The following is a 22266-nucleotide window of genomic DNA, read 5'->3' as shown; positions in this document are numbered from 1 at the left end:
CCACTGGAAATACAGTTTGTTGTTTACAGTTCCTAAGAAGCAGGGGCATGCCATACCATGCAAGGCCACATGGGTAGCACCAGAGACCGCCAGGAGGCAGAGGGAGCAAGAGGAAATTATAGGCACAAGCTTTTATTGTTGTTACTGCAGAAAAGGCAAGGCAAGGCAGGGTAAGCAGGGATAGGACTGGCCAGTTTGAATAACTTCAGTGGGCTCTGGGGTATAGGATCTGTCTCTAGTTGTCTGGTACCTGGACCTTGATGATTAGGGCGGAATAATGGTGTCTACTTGGATGTGAGAGCCAGGTAGAGGAGGTGGTTCAGAGTAAGGGCTCTAGATTGGTTAGCGTACATAAGAAAGGCATGCTCCAGGGCAAATCTTTTGCTATTTTTTTAGAACTAACTAGCCCTGGTAGGTGCAGTCTCTTCTCAGATGCCAGAACATCAAGAACACAGAAAAGAAGAAAACTGAGTTAATACATGTTTAGCATGAGAAATGAGGAAGTAAGGGAAATAAAGTCAAAGAGATTTCCACCCTGAATGATGATGTCAAAGTGAAACACCATTAACCTTCCAGGGAAATAAACTTTATTCTGTGTCAGGCACTGCTCTAAAATCTTTACATAAATAGTCTCAATCCTTAGAGCAAAGCTTTGACATGGAGGTTGTTTTTATCTTACCTCTACTGGTATGTTGATGGAGTCTACAAGAGTTTGTGCTGAGTCCACCACAGAATGGTCCCTCACAGCTTGGTTTTTGACATATTGGATTGCAAATGCTTGGAGGATATTACAGTAGAACTATCTAGGACAAAAGTACCCATAATATTTTCATTTTAAATCATGTTCTTATTGAACAGAAACTTACATTGCACTTGCTACTTTCCAGACACTGTCCTACAAGCTTTACAAATGCCAGCTCATTTAATCCCATGACAATCCTTTGAGATACATATTATCATCCTCTTTCTATCCACATTTTCAATCCTCATCATAGCTCTCATTTATGGAATGTAATGACGATGCTCTAGACTAGGCATTTTATGTAAGTTAGCTTCATTCAGTAATTCAAGACACATGTGATTATCTCCATTTTAAAGACCAGAAAACTAAAGGTTGGTAGGTTTGTATAATTTGACTACCATCGCATATCTTCATTTTAATACATTTTATAAATGTGAGCTTCTGCTATGATTAAAAATGATTATCACATTTTACAGATAAGAAAGTAATAATAAGTGTTGGTGAAGATGTGAAAAAATGAGAACACTTGTACACCACTTGTGGGAATATAAAATGGTACAGATGCTGTGGAGAATCGTATGGTGGTTGTGCAAAAAATTAAAAATAGATTTACCATATGATCCAGCAATCTAACTTTTGAGTACATATCCAGAAGAACTGAAAGCAGGGACTTTAAGAGATATTTTGTACAACCATGTTCATAGCAGCATTATTCACAATAGCTAATGTGTGGCAAAAATGCAAGTGTCCATGAACAGACAAATGGATAAGCAAAATGTAGTATGTACATAGAATGGAATATTGCTCAGCTTTAAAAAGGAAGGATGCTTTGATCTACACTACACAGAAATGAACCTTGAAGACATTATGCAAAGTGAAATAAACCAGTTACAAAAAAACACATACTGTATGATTCCACTTCTAAGAGATACCTAGAGTAGTCAAAATTATAGAGACAAAAAGCAGTGCATAGTTTCCAGGGGCTAGGGAAAGGAGAAATGGGGAGTTATTGCTTAATGAATAGTGGTGATTGTACAAAAATATGAACGTAATTAATGCCACAGAATTGTACGCATACAAATGGTCAAGGTAATACATTTTATGTTATGTTATGTCATGTCATGTTATGTTATGTGATTTTACCATAACAAGGAAAATGGGGGGAAAAAAAAGAAAGAAAGTAAAACTTAGTAGTTTACGTGACTTGACCAATGCCTCGAGGCCATGAGTCACCCAGCTGAGATCTGAACTTCAGTATATTCAATTCTGAAGTCCCAGACTTTTCCCAATCTTCTTGTACTTTTCAGTGTTTCACTGGAGCTTTATTTTCAGTTTTGTATGTGAGTTTCTTCACAAGAAGAGGTGGACCAAATTGCATCCTTGCAAAAACACATATTGAGGTCCTAAACCCCCTGCCTCAGATTATGACCATATATGGAGAGAAAGCCTTGAAAGAGGTATGTAAGGTAGAATGAGGTCATTATGGTGGGCCCTCATCCAACATAACTGGTGTCCTTATAAGAAGGGTAGATTAGAATTTAGACACAGTTGCTGACATCTTGAGTTCAGACTGGAAGCCTCTAGAATTGTGAGAAAATAAATCTCTGTGGTTTAAGCCACCCAGTCTGTAGTAATTCGTTATGGCAGCCCCAGCAAACTAATACAAATAGTATTTCCACAGCTGAAACAAAACTGGAAAATCACCATCATCCTAGAGAGTTGCAAGGGCTATTTTAACAGCATCTGATGGTTTTCCTAAATTCGCCAAGCCCAGACAGAGGTCAGATGACTTCCTGGGATAAAAGCCAACTAGCTTCCTCTTGCTGTTTCTTTAGCCACTGGTCTGCAGGCGTTTTCTTCTTCTCCTTCTAACTTCCTCTCCTGTGACAAAAGAGATAACTATTAGACAAACAAAAGTCCAGAATGCTAAGGTTGCAACTTTCACTTCCTCTCACCCTGTAGCCCAGAACTGCTTTGAATGTACCAATTGCTGTGGGGCACCGGCTTGAGGAAGAGAAGACACCAGTGCCTCAGAAACTGCCCGGTGAAACGGTGATAGCGAGCCACGCGTTCACAGGGCCACTGTCGCTCACAGAAGCAGTGAGGATGATGCCAGGATGACGTCTGCCTTGCACCTGGCTGGGACTCTGATCCCAGCCATGGCCTTCCTCTCCTGCGTGAGACCAGAAAGCTGGGAGCCCTGCGTGGAGGTATGTGGCTGGAGTCAGCGCCTCTGAACTCTCCCTCACTTCTGCCCAGAGCTTCTCACTGTGTGCCCTGGTTTATTTTTGCAAAAAAAGAGTTAAATTACCTTAAAGACTCAAGAAGCCACAGAGATCAAGTAATTCATTGTTAAAGGGCACTAAAGGCAGCCAATGGGGGTTTGTTCCATTTGGAGATTTTGAGTGCTAACAGGGGCATTAGATCTGCGTAAGGTCCCTGCTCTGCTACCTTGTGGCTGTGTGAAAAAATTATCAAACCTGTCTGAGACTAGCTTTCGCATCTATAAGAGAATTATAATACCTTCTTCACCAGAGAATAAACAGACTGCTTCAGTGTCATTTCTTCCCACCGGTGGTCTTTACACTCAGCTTCAAGCAGTCGCCCTGCTCCTGTCAATCTCAGGAAGAAGATGGCTTTTGTGTGTGTGTCTCTACAGAAAGAACTTTCTAAGTGGGTGTCAGACTTCTGTATGCAGTCATATAGTTTAGTCCAGAGGATGAAAAAAATAAGAGAATGAAAAAGGAAAGGAGACAGAGAGAAGAAAAAAGCAAGAGGGAAATATGTATAATATCAGCTATTGCAACAGTTTGTTTCTTGGTGAAATACCAATCAGCTGGTTGATAATCTTATTCATGATGGATCTTTTTTGTTTTTCCCCTGCACAGACTTCACAGTTGCTTTAGCAACCCATAGTAGAGCCGAACAGCTAAGAAAATGATTTACAGTGAGGCAGGGTCAGAAACTCAAGAGAGGCAAAGCCAGCTGCAGTCCTGAAGTTGAGGATATGGGAGAAAATCAAGTAATATTTAGCAAAGACTAATTCATTATCTCAAAGCCATCCCTTCACTCAATTCCCCGCCCATAGTCCTCCTTGTCTTCTTCTCTGTATCCCTCTGCTGTTAGGTTAGTGGAGAGAGATTTTCTAATTAGGCTCACTGCGAGATAAAACCACAGCCAACCTTGACTTCTTCTTTTCCCCATGTATGATTTCCTGTAAGTCCCTGAAGCCTGTCCATACCTGCCCATCCCCTTCTTGCCACTGTACGGCAGGCCCTCATTTCCCCTGGCGTTGACTCTTACACAGTGACTGCTTTCCTGATTCCAGTCTTCTTCCTTTAATTCATTCTGCACATTCTTGTTTGTTATGTATTTGCATTTGTTGTTATTATTTTTCCTTAAGCTTTGATCTAACAAATTATCTCCTTAAAAACTTTTGATAACTCTCCATTGCCATTAGGACAGGTTTCTACCACAGGGCCTTTGCACTGGCTATTTCTTCTACCTAGAATGCTAGATCAGTGCTATCCAATGGCAATATTATGTGAACCACATATGTACTTTTAAAGTTTTTAGTAGCCTCATTAAAAAAAGAAACAAGTGAATTTAATATTTTTATTTAACTTAGCATATTTAAAATAATGTTTAAAATTTTAATATATATTTACCTATTACTGATATTTTACATTCCTTGTTTGGTACTAAATCTGGAATTTAGTATATATTTTACATTTACCATGCATCTCAATTTAGACTATTCACGTTTCTTGTGTTTAATAACTGTGTATGGCAAGTGACTACCGTATTGGTCAGTGCAGCCCTGGTCATTTTCATGGTTTAATCACTCCATTCAGATTTCTGCTTACATGTCCTCTCCTCAGGGCAGTCTTCCTTGATTGCCCCATGTAGAGCTCTCCAGCCTCACTTATTTGCCTCAAATTCCCTTTTATTGCTTTATTTTTTTTTTTCCGGAGCACAACATTTTATATTTTTGTTTGTTTATTTTCTCTCTCTTCCTTTGTAACGGAATTGACAAGGACCACTATATTTCCAGTGGTCAGCACACAGTAGCCACTAAATTTATATGTGATAAATGATTGAAATAATTGCTGCAGGACGAAGTCTGAGGCCCTCCTGATCTGGTTTGCCCTCTTACTTAGGTTTCACCACTCCTACCACTCACCAGCTAATCTAAGTTTGTTTTCTACTCTTTCCATGCTCATGTTGTCCTCGCCTTACGACATGTTTTTTCTTCCCCTTTCCACATATCTAAACCTTACTCATCTTCCGAGACCCACTTTAAAATCTTCCTTTTCTGGGAAGCCTTTCCTGAATACGGACTTGATCTCTGCTTTCTCTGAACCACAGGACAAATTTTCTAAGCCTATTTTACGGCCCCTTGAGACAGTATTAGCTTTGCTCCTATCTAAACTCTTACTCTAGACGGTGAGTCCATTGAAATCTGGAGCCACATCGTATTTTTCTTTGTAATGCCCACAGCGCTTGGCAGAAAATGTCTACAATGTGCACTTAAGTAAACCTTCATTTAATCAGTTATTCAATCAGTTATTGATTCAGCAAATATTTATTGAGCATCAACCATTTGCCAGACACCATTCTGAGTGCCGGAGACAAAGCAGTGGGCAAACCCATTGAAACTTGCAATGGAGTACAGGAGATGAACAATCCGATGGCAACAATCACATAGACAACATAATGTTAGATGGTGGTGCATCCTGTGAAAGGGAATAAAAGAGGGCAAAGAAAGAGTGCCTGGCTCTGTTTCTATTAGGCAGTACTGTCTTTGAGGCTCCATGGCTTGTAACATTTAAGCAGACATACAAATGAAGATCTGCGTGTTTGAACTCTGACTTTGCGCATATTACTTCATCTCTTTGAATTTCCATTTTCCTCTTCTTTAAAATGCTTATTTGAAGATTAAGTGAAAGTATACAACAAACAAGAGCTATGCTGGCATATGGTAAGGGATTAATAATAGATAATAATAATTAATGTTAACATCTATTGATCACTTATACTGCAGTGGGCTTTTAAATAAGCTCTTTAAACACCTTATCTCATTTAATCCTTCAAACAGATTTTATTGGTTTCAAACAACAGAAAACTACAATTAGCTGGCTTCTGCAAGGAATTTTGTCAGAGAAAATGAGAGCGTTCAGAAATTAGATGGGAGCGTTAGAGAATTAGGCTTACAAAAAATGTGGGAAAGTAGGCTAGAAAGCAGCGTAAGAACGAAGACAGCGTAAAGCACTTGACCTTATTTACTAGGTTCCACCATGGGAATCCATGCACTCTAAAGATTTCCCCCTAATTCTACAACAGGGGTCAATGAGTCAAGAAAAATAATGCAGCTGTCAAAATCCGGGCCATGACTAAGGAAGGTCTGGACATCTTGACTGCCAGACAGTCTCCCTGATGATGTGGGGTATTTAGAATGACACTGGATATTTTATTTAGTTTTTGTATTTCCAACTTTTATTTTAAGTTCAGTGGTACATGTGCAGAGCATTCAGGTTTGTTACATAGGTAAATGTGTGCCATGGTGATTTGCTGCATAGATCATGAAAATATGGAACGTGTCATGGATTTGTGTGTGATCCTTGTGCAGGGGCCATGCTAATCTTTTTTGTATGCTTCCAATTTTAGTATATGTGCTACTGCAGCAAGCACGATATTGGATATTTTAATACCTACATTTTACATCTGATAAAATGAGGCTCACTGAGGTTTTTCTTTTGTTTGTTTTGTTTTGTTTTGTTTTAAAAGACTTTGCTCTAAACCACACGGAATTGCTGGCATGAAACCCAGAGCTTTCAGACTCCGGAGCCTCAGCCCTTCACCCCTTGATTCCATTGCTTCTTGCTAAATGCTGCCATTTTATCACAGAGGTTAGAATGCTGAGCACATAGTATTTGCTCTTTACTTTCTAATCTAGATTAAGACATTTTATAAGTATGAATTGAGTGGATGGATGGATGGATAGATGGATGGAAGAATGGACAGATGGATGAAAAAAGGTCAACTGAATTTTGTGCTTGCACAAAAAGAGCCTCCCCGCCCCCGCACCATCTCTGGTCTAGGAGAGGGGAGTTGGGAGACTATGCAGTAAAGACACTTCATTTTGTGTGTAATCATTGCAGGTGGTTCCTAACATTACTTATCAATGCATGGAGCTGAATTTCTACAAAATCCCCGACAACATCCCCTTCTCAACCAAGAACCTGGACCTGAGCTTTAATCCCCTGAGGCATTTAGGCAGCTATAGCTTCCTCCGTTTTCCAGAACTGCAGGTGCTGGATTTATCCAGGTAATGAATGCACTTTTACATACTGCACAAGGTGAGATGTTCATTGTCCTATCATTTCATCATTGGAGTGGAAAGCTTGCTTGGTGGAGTCTCATCTGCATTCACTTATTCATTCATACAACAGATGTCTTATTAACTATATAACCTTGACCATGCTACCTCTATTCTTCAGGTCTCAATTTTCTCATCTGTGAAATAGGCAGTTGGCTAAGACAGCTTCTAAGGGAAATTCTAATTTTTAGGTTTTCTTTTAAGACAGGAGAGAAAATTAGCTTAAATTCTTTCATAAGTGGCTATTTATTGACTACTTACTATATGTTGTACACTCTGCAAGAAGACAGGCATATATTGATATATAACACACAGCCCCTGTTGTTAAGGAGGCATATCTTCTTGAAAGAGTTAATACCTTAAAGTCCTGGGTATGGTCCTGGGTACATAGCATATTTTCAACACATTTTAATTACGATTTTTTGGATCTTGAAGCTGATATAAATATAGCAATATATAACAATAGGTGATAAACTATATCTAAACTAAAGGTAACAAATTGTATTTTTCAGAAGAGGGACTTCTCTGTGGCGGGTAGTCAAGAAAGATTTCATAAACTGCATAAGATTCAAACAATGTCTAGAATATTAAAAGTAGGGTAGAGGATAGGGAATTAGGAAAAGACAAGTAATCCAAGGAGAAAGATGTCAAGATTAAAGGAAAACATCTGCTGTCGGCAGGGAATAGTGGCTAAGATTTTCTTTTCTGATGCAGGGAAGTATATCGTTTGTTGTGGCAGGTGAAACTGTCATCATGATATTTTAAGGGAACAAAATTCTAAAAGGGTTTTCATCATCGGGGCCTTATTTGCAAATCGAACTAGATAATGGAAATGTTCTCTGCAGTGGTTTGTAAAACATTTCAAAATATTTTACTTATTTTTTATTATAGAAATTATTGATAAAGACTAAGGTCACAATATGAAAATCCTTTTTAGAGCAGACATTTCTGTAGAAGAGTGAACATACGACCTATTATACCCTAACTTGGATAAAGGTAGGGTAAAACAAAGCGGTAATGGAACAATTCAAAGGCAGTGGTATAGTGCATAGAGCCCTGTTGGGGTCAGAAGACTGGAGCCAAGTTTACCCCCAACGTTTATAACCATGTAACCTTAGGCATATTACTTCATCTCCCTTAGTCTTAGTTTTCATGTCTGATCAATGGAAATGATGCAACTTATCCTGCTGGATTAAATGTGATAATAAATATTAATATGCTGTATATATTTAAATTTTTATAAAGTATATTTTGTAAGCATAAAGTATTATTCTTACAGAATTTCATTCATTTTTTAAAATAATTTCAACTTTTATTTTTATTCAGGGGTTTACATGGTTATATTGTGTGATACTGAGGTGTAGGGTAGAGTTGATACCATTGCTCAGGTACTGAGCATAGTACCCAGTAGTTAGTTTTTCAACCCTTGCTGCTTTTTCTCTATCCCCTCTCTGGTAATCCCCAGGGTCTATTTTTGTCATCTTTATGTCCATGTGTACCCCATGTTTAGCTCCTACTTATAAAGTGAGAACCCATGGTATTTGGCCTTCTGTTCCTTTGTTTATTTGCTTAGGATAATGGCTATCAGCTGAATCTATGCCATTATGTTCTAAATTTCAGTTTTCTGCATGAAAATTTTGTCACATACTCTATTAAGGTAGACCACCTCTCCCCCCCCCCCCCGCTTTTTTTTCAAACAAGTAGTTTTTCACCAAACAATGTCTGTTATGTAATTCATCTTCAATCCACTAGATACCCAAGAAACTTGCCCCAGAAACCTTAAATCTGTGCTTATAGAGAGGCTAGCTTCCCTTCTAGCTAGCCCATAGGAGATTCTGAATTAGGGCAAGCACAAATAATAGCACAATAGACATCCTTTGCCTTTTCATACAGTGTTCACATACAATAACTCAACTAGTCTTGTAAGAATGCTTTGTGATAGACCAGGCAGCCTTCTTCCCCCATAGAAATCTATAATATATATGTATGTTTCTTTTTATAGATGAAGAAACTGAAGCTTGAATAATTTAAGTGACTTATATACATTATCATTGCTTGTTAGCCACAGACCAAAGATTTAAGTTCACATCTCCAGAATCCAACTTAATTGTTCTCTTTGTCTTAATACTCTACTTCTCTAAAGTGACTATCACCAATGTAATGATATAGAGATACAGCAAGACCCTTTAATTCTTGCCTGATGTATACAGCAATGCAGAGATAGAATGATGGGCTGTAAAAATCATATAATTGAAAGAGAGAACTTCAAAAATAATCAAGTTCAGCTATTTGATTTATAAATGTGATAACTAAAACCTAGAGAGGAAAAGAGGTATTCAAGATCACCCAGTAGGAGAGCACTGCAGAAGCACCAAACCCAAGCTCTTTTGTCCACTCTTCCAGTGTTCTTTCTAGTATACTGCTTATCCTTTATCTAGTTACCAATAAATAACAAAAGCTTGGACCACAATGCTTTTATTATCTAGGAAACTCCTGAAGAAGCTAAAATGGGTGGGGAATATTATAAATGTAATTCAGACTGGATTAAGAAAGAACTTATTTGTACGTTGTAATTGACAAGCACCTGCAATGATAAAGGAATTTATCATTTATCGTGATGGCTTGCTGTTTGCTGGCTGCATCAAAGCCCTATCTCTAGGACATGTCTCTGAACATTGTATGTAGGATGGCTTTCATTTCTCTTGGGATAAAATTCAAAACCCTTCATCTGGGTGGTAAACCTCTGCCTAATTGGAAATCTTCTTTCTCCACAACTCCATATTGTACACTCCAATTTCATCTCTGTACTCCAACCATGGAAGCTATTTGTCATGATTACTCTGTGTGTCATTTTTTGCTGTCAACCTTGGGGCTTTTGTGTTTGCTGTTCACTTCACCTCCTTTTATCGTTAACTTCTACTCATCTTTCAATTTTCAGCTTAAGTGTTCTCAGAGAAGCCTACTTTGATTCTCTTCGTCCACAACAGTTCTCTGGATGTGAACTCTTATAGCACATGATTTTCACTTTTTTCCACAAAACTCGCTGCTATCACAGGTTACAAACATTTACCTCTGATAACAACAACTTTCAAGTATCAAGCTATCATGTATGCACTTTTCATAAACATTAAGAGTATCCATGACACTTATGTGTAATTTTTCGTATCTCTGAAATTGATATTTACTAGTCATTTATCTTGGCTAACAACTAACAACTATCCATATTATCTGTACCAATCAGATGTATAATTACAATTTTGTGTGACAGAAAATGGCTAAACTTGATCCAAGGCTATTACATGCTTTATCAACTGCACAATCTTTATATATGTCAATTATTGATGTTTAACTGATTTCCTTCTTATGGATTTTCTCCTCTGCTTATCATGTATGCCTAACATGACAAAAAAGAGCCTATCATTGCAGCCAGTATGACAATACTCAATCTGTGGGGCTTCTTATTTGCTCATGCCATCATCATCTGTCCTGCTTGATGTCTTTGACCCATCACATCCCGTATGAAGAACTGGATGACTAGGATTAATATTCTATTTTAGGTTCTTATTCAGCAGAAATGTTATATAATCAATGTATTTTTATTCCTGTAGGTGTGAAATCCAGACAATTGAAGATGGGGCATATCAGAGCCTAAGCCACCTCTCCACCTTAATATTGACAGGAAACCCCATCCAGAGTTTAGCCCTGGGAGCCTTTTCTGGACTATCAAGTTTACAGAAGCTGGTGGCTGTGGAGACAAATCTAGCATCTCTAGAGAACTTCCCCATTGGACATCTCAAAACTTTGAAAGAACTTAATGTGGCTCACAATCTTATCCAGTCTTTCAAATTACCTGAGTATTTTTCTAATCTGACCAATCTAGAGCACTTGGACGTTTCCAGTAACAAGATTCAAAATATTTATTGCAAAGACTTGCAGGTTCTACATCAAATGCCCCTATCCAATCTCTCTTTAGACCTGTCCCTGAACCCTATAAACTTTATCCAACCAGGTGCATTTAAAGAAATTAGGCTTCATAAGCTGACTTTGAGAAGTAATTTTGATGATTTAAATGTAATGAAAACTTGTATTCAAGGTCTGGCTGGTTTAGAAGTCCATCGTTTGGTTCTGGGAGAATTTAGAAATGAAAGAAACTTGGAAGAGTTTGACAAATCTTCTCTGGAGGGATTGTGCAATTTGACCATTGAAGAATTCCGATTAGCATACTTAGACTACTACCTCGATGATATTATTGACTTATTTAATTGTTTGGCAAATGTTTCTTCATTTTCCCTGGTGAGTGTGAATATTAAAAGGGTAGAAGACTTTTCTTATAATTTCAGATGGCAACATTTAGAATTAGTTAACTGTAAATTTGAACAGTTTCCCACATTGGAACTCGAATCTCTCAAAAGGCTTACTTTCACTGCCAACAAAGGTGGGAATGCTTTTTCAGAAGTTGATCTACCAAGCCTTGAGTTTCTAGATCTCAGTAGAAATGGCTTGAGTTTCAAAGGTTGCTGTTCTCAAAGTGATTTTGGGACAACCAGCCTAAAGTATTTAGATCTGAGCTTCAATGATGTTATTACCATGAGTTCAAACTTCTTGGGCTTAGAACAACTAGAACATCTGGATTTCCAGCATTCCAATTTGAAACAGATGAGTCAATTTTCAGTATTCCTATCACTCAGAAACCTCATTTACCTTGACATTTCTCATACTCACACCAGAGTTGCTTTCAATGGCATCTTCGATGGCTTGCTCAGTCTCAAAGTCTTAAAAATGGCTGGCAATTCTTTCCAGGAAAACTTCCTTCCAGATATCTTCACAGATCTGAAAAACTTGACCTTCCTGGACCTCTCTCAGTGTCAATTGGAGCAGTTGTCTCCAACAGCATTTGACACACTCAACAAGCTTCAGGTACTCAATATGAGCCACAACAACTTCTTTTCATTGGATACGTTTCCTTATAAGTGTCTGCCCTCCCTCCAGGTTCTCGATTACAGTCTCAATCACATAAAGACTTCCAACAACCAGGAACTACAGCATTTTCCAAGTAGTCTAGCTTTCTTAAATCTTACTCAGAATGACTTTGCTTGTACTTGTGAACACCAGAGTTTCCTGCAGTGGATCAAGGACCAGAGGCAGCTCTTGGTGGAAGCTGAACGAATGGAATGTGCAACACCTTCAGATAAACAGGGCATGCCGGTGCTGAGTTTGAATATTACCTGTCAGATGAATAAGACCATCATTGGTGTGTCTGTGTTCAGTGTGCTTGTGGTATCTGTTGTAGCAGTTCTGGTCTATAAGTTCTATTTTCACCTGATGCTTCTTGCTGGCTGCATAAAGTATGGTAGAGGTGAAAACATCTATGATGCCTTTGTTATCTACTCAAGCCAGGATGAGGACTGGGTAAGGAATGAACTAGTAAAGAATTTAGAAGAAGGGGTGCCTCCCTTTCAGCTCTGCCTTCACTACAGAGACTTTATTCCCGGTGTGGCCATTGCTGCAAACATCATCCATGAAGGTTTCCATAAAAGCCGAAAGGTGATTGTTGTGGTGTCCCAGCACTTCATCCAGAGCCGCTGGTGTATCTTTGAATATGAGATTGCTCAGACCTGGCAGTTTCTGAGCAGTCGTGCAGGCATAATCTTCATTGTCCTGCAGAAGGTGGAGAAGACCCTGCTCAGGCAGCAGGTGGAGCTGTACCGCCTTCTCAGCAGGAACACTTACCTGGAGTGGGAGGACAGTGTCCTGGGGCAGCACATCTTCTGGAGACGACTCAGAAAAGCCCTGTTGGATGGCAGATCGTGGAATCCAGAAGAACAGTAGGTACAGGATGCAATTAGCAAGAAGCAACAACTATCTGAAGAGGAAAAATAAAAAACTCCTGAGGCATTTCTTGCCCAGCTGGGCCCAACACTCGTTCAGTTAATAAGTATTAAATGCTGCCACATGCCAGGCCTTATGCTAAGGGCAAGTCATTCCATGGTGCACAAGATATGCGGGATTGCTAATCTCAAGGAGCTTCCAGTGCAGAGGGAATACATGCTAGATTAAAATACAGAGCCTTCCAGGTGGGCGTTTCAACCAACTCAGCCAAGGAACCTATGACAGAGAAAGTCATTTCAACTCTTACCTCATCACGTTGAATAAAGACAGAGAAAGCAGAAAGAGACATTGTTCTTCTCCTGAGTCTTTTGAATGGAAATTATATTATGTATTATGTTATAGCCATCATAAAACCATTTTGGTAGTTTTGACTGAACTGAGTGTTCACTTTTTCCTTTTTGATTGAATACAATTTAAATTCTACTTGATGACTTCAGTGGGCTCCTGATGCAAGATGCCCCTTTAATTTTAAGTCAGTCTCCTTACAGAGGTTAAGGTCTAGTGGCTAATTCCTAAGGAAACCTGATTAACACATGCCCACAACCATCCTGCTCATTCTCGAGCATGTTCTATTTTTTCACTAATCACCCCTGATATATTTTTATTTTTATATATCAAGTTTTCATTTTTTTATGTCTTGCCTATAAGCCAATATCATAAATAAGGTTGTTCGAGACCTGCTTCAAATATCCACATTTATTTAACCACTATTTTTCAAGGAAGTATGTAAAGTACCTTCTGTCACTTTGTCACTCGATGTCATTGCAAAGTTATTGCCTACTAAGTTATGACTGTCTGAAAGCAGCATTGAAATAATTTGTTTAAAGGGGGCACTTTTTTTAACAGGGGAAGAAATTTTCTGCTTCCTGTTCTTATCATGGACAATTTGGGTTAGAGGCAGGAAGGTAGTGGGATGACCTCAGGAGGTCACTTTTTCTTGATTCCAGAAACATGGACTGATAAACCTGGGGTGACCTCATGAAATGAGTTGCAGTAGAAGTCTATTTTGTTTTTTCAGAACAAGTGATGTTTGATGGATCTCTGAATCTCTGCAGAGAGACATAGAGGGCTGGGATCCCTCCTGTGTACCCTCTTCACTGCCAGGAGAACTATTTGTGAAGGGATTCAAGGTAGGAAGTATACATTGCTGTTTTCTGTTGGGCAATGCTCCCTGACTACATTTTGGGAAGAGTGGATGTTATCATTGAGAAAACAATGTGTCTGGAATTAATGGGATTCATATAAAGAAGGTTCCCAGAAAACAATGTTCATCCAGCTTCCCCAGAAACAGAACATTCAAGAAAAGGACAATGAGGATGTCATCAGGGAAATGAAAATAAAAGCCACAATGAGATATCACCTTATACCAGGTAGAGTGGCTACTATAAAAAAAAAATGAGGTGTCATCAAGGATATAGAGAAATTGGAACGCTTCTACACTGTTGGAGGGAGTGGAAAATGATGTAGCCATTGTGAAAAACAGTATGGAGTTTTCTCAAAAATTAAAAATAGAACTACTATATGATCCAGCAATCTCACTTCTGTATATATACCCAAAATAATTGAAATCAGAATTTCAAGAAAATATTTACACTCCCATGTTCATTGCAGCACTGTTCACAATCACTGTTTCCAAAGTTATGGAAACAACCCAAATTTCCATTGAAAAATAAATGGACAAAGAAAATGTGCATACATATACAATGGGATATTATTCAGCCTAAAAAAGGGGGAATCCTACGATTTATGACAACATGAATAAAACTGGAGGCCATTATGCTATGTAAAATAAGCAAGTAACAGAAAGACAAACACTGCCTGATTTCACTTATATGAGGTTCTAAAATAGTCAAACTCATAGAAGCGAGAATAGGACAATGGTTCCTAGGGAAAAGGAGGAAGGGAGAAATGAAGAAATAGGGAGTTGTCTAATTGGTATAAAATTATAGTATGCAAGATGAATTAGCCCTAAAGATCAGCTGTATAGCAGAGTTCCTATAATTAACAATAGTGTATTATGCACTTAACATTTTGTTAAGAGGTTAGATCTCATGTTAAGTGTTCTTACCATATATATATACACAAAGAAGCTTTTGGAGGTGATGGATATATTTATTACCTTGATTGTGGTGATGGTTTCACAGGTATGTGAAACTATGTCTAAACTCATCAAATTATATATATTAAATATATGCAGTTTTATAATATCAATTATATCTGAATGAAGTTATAAAAAAGAAAAGACAACAAAATTCAGTTGTCAAAACTGGAAATATGACCACACTCAGAAGTGTTTGTTACGGAGTGTTTCGGAGTGTGTTTGGTTTGAGTAGGTCTAGGGTGATTGAGCATCCCTGCGTGTGTTTCTATGTCTCATGTACTAGTGAAAGTAGATGTGTGCATTTGTGCACATCTCCCTGTGTATCCTCATCAGGGCTGTATGTATTTGAAAGTGTGTGTCTCCATGATCATATCTGTATAGTACAGAGTGTGATTCTATTTCTTGAAGAATACATCCATTTGAAGTGGATGTCTATGGCTGTTTGAGATGGGTTCTCTACTCTTGTGCTTGTACAGCAGTCTCCCCTTATCTCATATGCTTGGTGGATATGTTATTAGACCCCAAGTGGGTCTCTGAGACCCCAGATGGTACCAAACCTCATATATGCAATATGTTTTCCTATACACAAATACCTAAGATAAAGTTCATTTTCTGAATTAGGCACAGTAAGAGATTAACAACTAATAATAAAATTGAATAGTTACAATAATATATTGTAATAAAAGTTATGTGAATGTGATCTCTTTCTTTCTCGCTGTCTCTCTCAAAATATCTTACTGTACTGTACTCACCTATTTTCAGACGATAACTGACCACAAAACCTGGGAAAGTGAAACTGTGGATAAGTGAGGAACTAACATACATACATGATTGTTTGTCTATAGATGTTTGCATCAATTTCTTAGTATGCTTGAAAATGTGTGATTTTGTGTATATCCATGCTACATGTAAGTGTGGTTCTATTTGTATTTGAATACGAATTCTGCATAAATGTGTTTATTCAAGCAAATGTACAAGGCTCTGAGAAGGAAGATCAACATACAACTTGGAGTATTTCAGGGCTGAAATATCCAAGGCTGACATTGGCCTTCTTCCTGTCAGTTCCCTCTCCCAGATGGAAATTCTACAAATGGCAGGTGAGGTGGACAAGAAGGGAAATAAATTATATGCATAGAACAGAAGGAGAAGAAAGAGTAAAGTCAGGCCTCAGACAGCCTCTTTGTAGCTCTTTAAATCCTCTGGATTTAAGAGGGATGAAGGGTGGAATAAGCAAAAATTAATGCCAATTATAATGCCTTAAATTTGTGTGATCTCTTACAACTTGAAACATATTCACAAAACTATAACCATATTTGAATATCTCATTAGCTGAGTGAGGTAGCAAATCAATAATTACTTTTTCCATTTTATTGATGGCAAAGCTGAAGTTCGATGAAGTAAATTTGTCAATAGGCCACAGAGTAGGAAAGTGACAAAACCTGAGCCTGGGCCTCCAGGTCACTCAAGGACACTTTCTTTCTTCCACACCCAATTGCTTCATGCTTAAAGTTGGCAAAACAGGAAGTGAAACTCCTGCAGATTTCTGTGTGGTTGACACTAGTCAAGGGTTTCTCAACTGAAGCCATGAATCATTAAGCCAATACATATGCATATATGTCATACACACCAAATGATTCATTTATAACCCTATCTTTCCATAAAGGACTTGAAGGAGCTTCAAACAAGGGATACGTGAACAATAGGGTGAATCAATAATAAGTAGAAAATCTGGACATAGAACAAAAAGAGGAGAGAAAGACACTGAGAATGAGCGTTAACACAGTGCTTTCCACTTTTCTGGTGTTTTGGGTAGTGTGGCTTTTGGAGAAAGTCAAAACTCAGATTCACTACTTATCAACTGTGTGCCTTGGCTCCACTTCTCTGAGTCTACTTAGCTCAAATGTAAAATGAGAATAGAAATATGACTTTGTAACGTTTCTCTAAGGATTGAAAATCATGTATTATGTTCAATACAGGGACACTGTCCTTATGGGTGAGTACTCCTCTAAGACTTTATAAAGAGGGCACTAGGAGAAGCACTGGGAGGTCTTCTCAGTAACAGCACTAAAGTAATTGCTGCTTTTCCAACCTGTGGAACCACAGAAGTGACTGTAAGTAAAATTAAGCATTTCTTTCTGATTCGGTCTCGACTCATGGGATTGTCAGACCCCAGTCTTCTTCCGGACTCTATAAGCTTTTTAGAAAGCATCAGCAGGCTCCTGGAGAGGCTTAAATGAAGTCACACAGTATGTGACAATGAACTCCCTGGAAGAGTGAAAACCAAAGTCTAAGCCAGTGTCTCCATTTACTTGTGTGATTGTGGGAAAGTCACTGAAATGCTTTGAGGCTCAGGTCTTAATACACGAAATGGAGGTAATAATACCTTGTTGGCAGACCTCACTTGGTTGAAATGATAATGTTGATAGTTACAATAGTTATATTTAATTGATCGATTGTTTTGTGCAGGGGCTTTATTTGTGCTATCTCATTTAGTTTGTCACATCAATGAATTAGAAAGATACTGAAGTATTTCCAATTTACAAATGAGGAGTTTGAGTCTGGGAGCCATTCTATCATGTGTCCACTGTCACCTGCTCATTGGTGGCAGCACTGAGATTAGGTTCTAAGTCCACTTCCCCAGGGCTTCTAAATACTGTTCTATGCCAAGAGCACCCTACTCTCACAAAATACATAAAACTTCCTATCTCACCATTATAATTTTGACTGATATTAAACAAAGAGAAGTATTATTATTATTACTTGTTTTTATTTATATTACAGCTGTAAGAGCCAGGAAAAATAAATCAAAGAGCTATGTGATTAAAGATTTTTTAACAGTGAACAAATCAGGCTCACTAGATGATGGCCTTTCTTTGAATAACATGCCTAGGCTTGCTCTATCATGTCTATAGTTGGTCTGACTTCCTGATGGGCATCACAGACTTGTGATTAAACACAGAGGTTATGGGGGAAGTTCCAAAAGCTTAGGACTTTCCCCAGATGGTTGGAATAAGATCACACACTCTGGCTGCCCCTATGGAGATCACCGAACTTTTCAATTCAAAGTAAAATCTGTGGAGTAAATGGTTGATCAAAAGGAACCAACGATATTGAGCACCATGCATGATCATCTGATTGTTACTGCTACCTCGTGAGTTAAAGGCTACTCTTCTCATTTTAGAAATGAGAAAAGAGATGCCCAGAGAGGACGAGTAACATGCCGTAGGTCACACAGCTTATATTAATCACGATAACATTTGCCACACCTTCTATATTTTTTTTTAAGTTGCTAAGCCTTTAGTGCATGCCTGGTACCATTTTAGTTTACTTCATTTAATTGTTAAAATGACCTTCTGATGCAGGTATTTGTAGCTTTGCCATTCCACAGATGAAGAAACTGAGATGAAAGGACTGACTTGTTCAATTGGAAGGAGCAGAATCAGGATATGAACTGGGGTTGGCCTGATTCTTGGGGCTGCATTCTTTCCATAACATAATTGCTTGCTGTGATGTCCTGGGCTACTCTGCCAGGGGTGGTTAGTGGAGTGAATGGAGAATAATTTAGACAAGGTCAGTAACTCCCATGCCATCTAGAAATTAAAAGTTTAAAAGGCAGAGTCTGCAACTCTCCTTGATTTCTACAGAAATAAAGATGATCCCTCCTGTGACAGTGCTAAGTGACAATTCTGAGTGTAAATGCGCTTTTTGGCACAAATTGTCCTGTCCTAATAGTCTTGATTATAATTATAAAATAATGGGTTTCTGAAAGGCTGCAAGCAGTTCTGGGAATGGCAATAAGGGTTTAGAAACGACGTGATGTTTATGAGAGAAGTGTTTTGTTGAAAATTAAACTCACGTTTAGGAGAAAGGATTGTGTTGTATGCTCCCAGGAAACTATCTCACTATGTAATTAAATCAAAACCGGCCAGTTACCAATTTGAGCTTTTGACTCATACTAGCAACACTCCATTTCCCATGGGCCAAGCAAGGCAGGACTGACCTGAAATAACCTAGCTTGACTCTATCCACAGCCATCCCAGGACCTTGCCCCTCTGTCTTCGTAGGGCTCAGCCATGAGATGCTAGTGCATGACCCTTCTTCCTGGGACTCTCCTTGTCTTTCCCTTTAGACTCTTTCTGGAAGGTCTCTTCACCTCCTCAGAAAGGAATAAGCACTCTTTCTATTTATGGGATTCCCTGGGAGACACTATATAAAAATAGAGTTAAAAAAATCTATTAAAAAAAAGACAACTTCATGTTGTTTCTACTCTGACTTCATTTTTTTAAAGATGGGTAACAAAGACTCTCTTCAAGGTTAGAAAATTTATTTTAATTTCTATAGATTTAGACAGTGAAAGTGCAGTGTTGTTACATGAATATATTGCATGATGCTTTAGTCTGGGCTGTTAGCATAACTATCATCTGAACAGTATACTTTGTACCTATTAGGTACTTTCTCATCCCTTAACCCCTTCCCACCTTTCTGAGTCTTCATTGTCTATTATTTCATTCTCCATGTCCATATCTACAAATTATTTAATTTCCACCCGTAAGCGAGAGCATGGATGGAACTGGAGAAAAGTATTTTCTATTCCAAGATCAGTTCTTAGATCTTGTGTCTCTAGATCACTTGCTCTCTTGCTTACATTTTTTCTGTTTTCTTCTAGCCTCCTTTTCAGCCTTCATTTTGACAAAGAATTCCAGGCAGTCTACATCTGATTTTATTTCAATAGAACTAATAAAATGGAAATCATATATGAAGAAGACAAAGTTGACCAGGTCCCAAACTCTCACTTGTAAACAAATGCTTGGCTTAAGAAACACTTAAGGACTTTAATTCTACTATCTATGTGTCTGTGTATCTACGTACTAATTATCTACCTTTATGATCTTTATTGCTAGAAATTCTGGTTCAATATCAGAGGCTAGTCCTAAGGAATTTATATTTTAAAATATTCTCCCAGTAATTTTCATACACAGATAGTTTTGGGAATTACTGTTATAATGGAAAATGGAGAAGAACAACCCACATTTAACATGGTTATTGGTTTTGTTCATGAGATTTATTGCTAAGATTCATAATAGCCAAGGCAAGGTCAACAGGATGGAATATGGAATCATTCTTGTTAAAAAATAAAGACATCTCATTGGTCAGATAATGTCTTTTTATTTTACACTGTATAGTTGATTCTTCTCAATCCCACTAGATCAGACTCTTTGGGATACTGGGATTGGCCTATTTGATGGTGAGCTCACTACATCCATTTAGATGCTGTGTCCAGGCAATCATTTTAGTTCTCCTAGTTTCTATCTATTATGTTGTCAGTTTCCCTTGTTTATCCTCCTGGGTAGCTGATACCCACATAAATGTATACCAGAAAAATGTTGTGGTCTTCTCTAAATTCTCTGAGGTATCTGTTGTCAATGTGATGATGTTTTTTGTTTCCAGTCCAAAATATATCAAAGTAAAATTTAACTCCACTTTTGCTAAGTATTCATCCTGCCGTGAGTACTAAGATTTCAAAAATGACTTTCCCTGAAAAACACAGGATTTCCTTGCAAAGACTTGCTGGCCCACTGCCAGTCTTCCCAGAAACTCCTTTTTCCTTATCATTGAGGGGAATTGGGGAAGTGATCACTGACGGTTGAAATTCACTAGTTTTGGTCTTTAAACTGAGACCCTGAGTCTTCTGAGGAGTCTACTGCTCCCCAGTGGGAAATACCTGCTGTCAAAATTTTCCTGCTTGCAAAGAGGACTTTTGAAATTAACGGCAGGGGATGAATATCCGGCTAGTGCTGTGCTCAGCTGAGTTATTGCTGGGTCCTTCTGAGTCCTCTCTACACATCATCTTTGGCTGAATTAGCTGTGGTTTTAGCTCCTTGTCCAAGCCTGAGAGTCTGGCACCACTAAAGGCAGGGAATACCTTTGCCAGTTTCTGTCATGTTAACAACTGAGATTAGATAAGTGAGCAGAAGCAGAGGTAGTGTGGTTTAGGATCCAGGTCTGCCACTGGGAGCCCACCCAGTTGAGAGACTTAGGTCTCTCATCTGTAAAATGGGACATTTAGGTCAGATCAGCATTTTCAAAAGCGTGACATGTTGGTAAATAAGACGATTTTATGTGGTTGACAGATGAGTGTGTTACTTTAATGGTTATATGTTTATTTTCATGGTTACCTATATTTATAATAAATTATGTGATTAGCTAAGAATCAATTATCTCTTTAGAATATATTTAAGTTTACAATGTAGGCCAACTTAGGGAAAAAACAGGGGATGAAATGAATTACATAAAAAGTATGCAGATTTGGAAAATTTTGAAGGTGTCACAAGAAAGACTGGCAATCAGAAAGCAATGAACGAAACAGCTGCTGAGGGTCAGGCCAGCTCTCTGACATTCTAGCATGTTCACGTCTCCAAGGCTGTTACCTTACCTATAAATTGCGGGGATTGGAGTAAATGTCCATTCCAGGAAATTCTATTCTATGATTAGATATGTGACTCCATCATCCAGATTTTCTAGCATCCTTAACATGTGGTTTTAGCATTCTAAACCTGATGATGCTATATCAAAATGGGAGACTCATTCATCAAGTCATGATGTATCCATGTATTTCTAATATTTCCCATGTTCCCTCATTTCTGAAAAGGATTAAGCTATCAACCCCATTGAGTTGTAGGTGAAAGGCTGTGGAAACAAGACATTGATAGCGAAATGGCTCCACCATTAACAAGCTGTTGAACAAAGGCAAATCTCTTGATCTCTTTGCTCTTTGGTCTCTGTTTCTTTATCTATGAGATAACTTTATTTTTACACTGTCTTCTGTGAAGGCTTTGAGAATGAAATGAGACAGAGGATCCAATACAATTTAGGGAAGCGCTATATAAATGGAAGGAGTTATTATGATAACAGATTGAAAACTCCTCCAAGGAGGAATTTCTCTTTTGCCCCATGTTATAAACCCAAGAATATCTTCTGTTTTGCCTGCATATTCCAAAAGCTTTTAAATTAAGCTACATGTCATTCTTACAGGACTCTCCTCTATTTCAGCAATGTGTATACTTGGTCAGTTTTAATTATCTTAAAGGAGAAGAATACAGTTTTTCTAAATTCAAGCACTTTTGTGGATTAATGCTTGCAATTATTCTTTCTTCT

General features: G+C 38.2%; 1 protein-coding gene and 1 non-coding gene across 3 annotated transcripts; one reads left to right on the top strand and one right to left on the bottom strand.

The window, feature by feature from the left end:
* Positions 1 to 2581: 2581 nt before the first annotated feature.
* On the top strand, positions 2582 to 18920 carry TLR4 (toll like receptor 4). Of its 2 annotated transcripts, XM_050759623.1 has the most exons (3): positions 2582 to 2952; positions 6904 to 7070; positions 10730 to 18920. In XM_050759623.1, the coding sequence occupies exons 1-3, from the start codon at positions 2860 to 2862 to the stop codon at positions 12948 to 12950; spliced, it is 2481 nt and encodes an 826-aa protein (XP_050615580.1). In that variant the 5' UTR covers positions 2582 to 2859; the 3' UTR covers positions 12951 to 18920. The 2 variants fall into 2 exon arrangements, with proteins under 2 accessions (XP_050615580.1, XP_050615581.1); XM_050759624.1 differs by lacking the exon at positions 2582 to 2952 and having other exon boundaries at positions 7036 to 7101.
* Positions 6327 to 6433, bottom strand: LOC126938226 (U6 spliceosomal RNA). Its single transcript, XR_007720037.1, has one exon. It is a non-coding gene; the product is annotated as a U6 spliceosomal RNA (small nuclear RNA).
* Positions 18921 to 22266: the final 3346 nt, after the last annotated feature.

Source organism: Macaca thibetana, chromosome 15, assembly GCF_024542745.1.
Source record: "Macaca thibetana thibetana isolate TM-01 chromosome 15, ASM2454274v1, whole genome shotgun sequence".
NCBI lineage: Eukaryota > Metazoa > Chordata > Mammalia > Primates > Cercopithecidae > Macaca > Macaca thibetana.
Note: the sequence above shows the minus strand (reverse complement) of the source record. Positions and strands in the feature narration are given on the sequence as shown.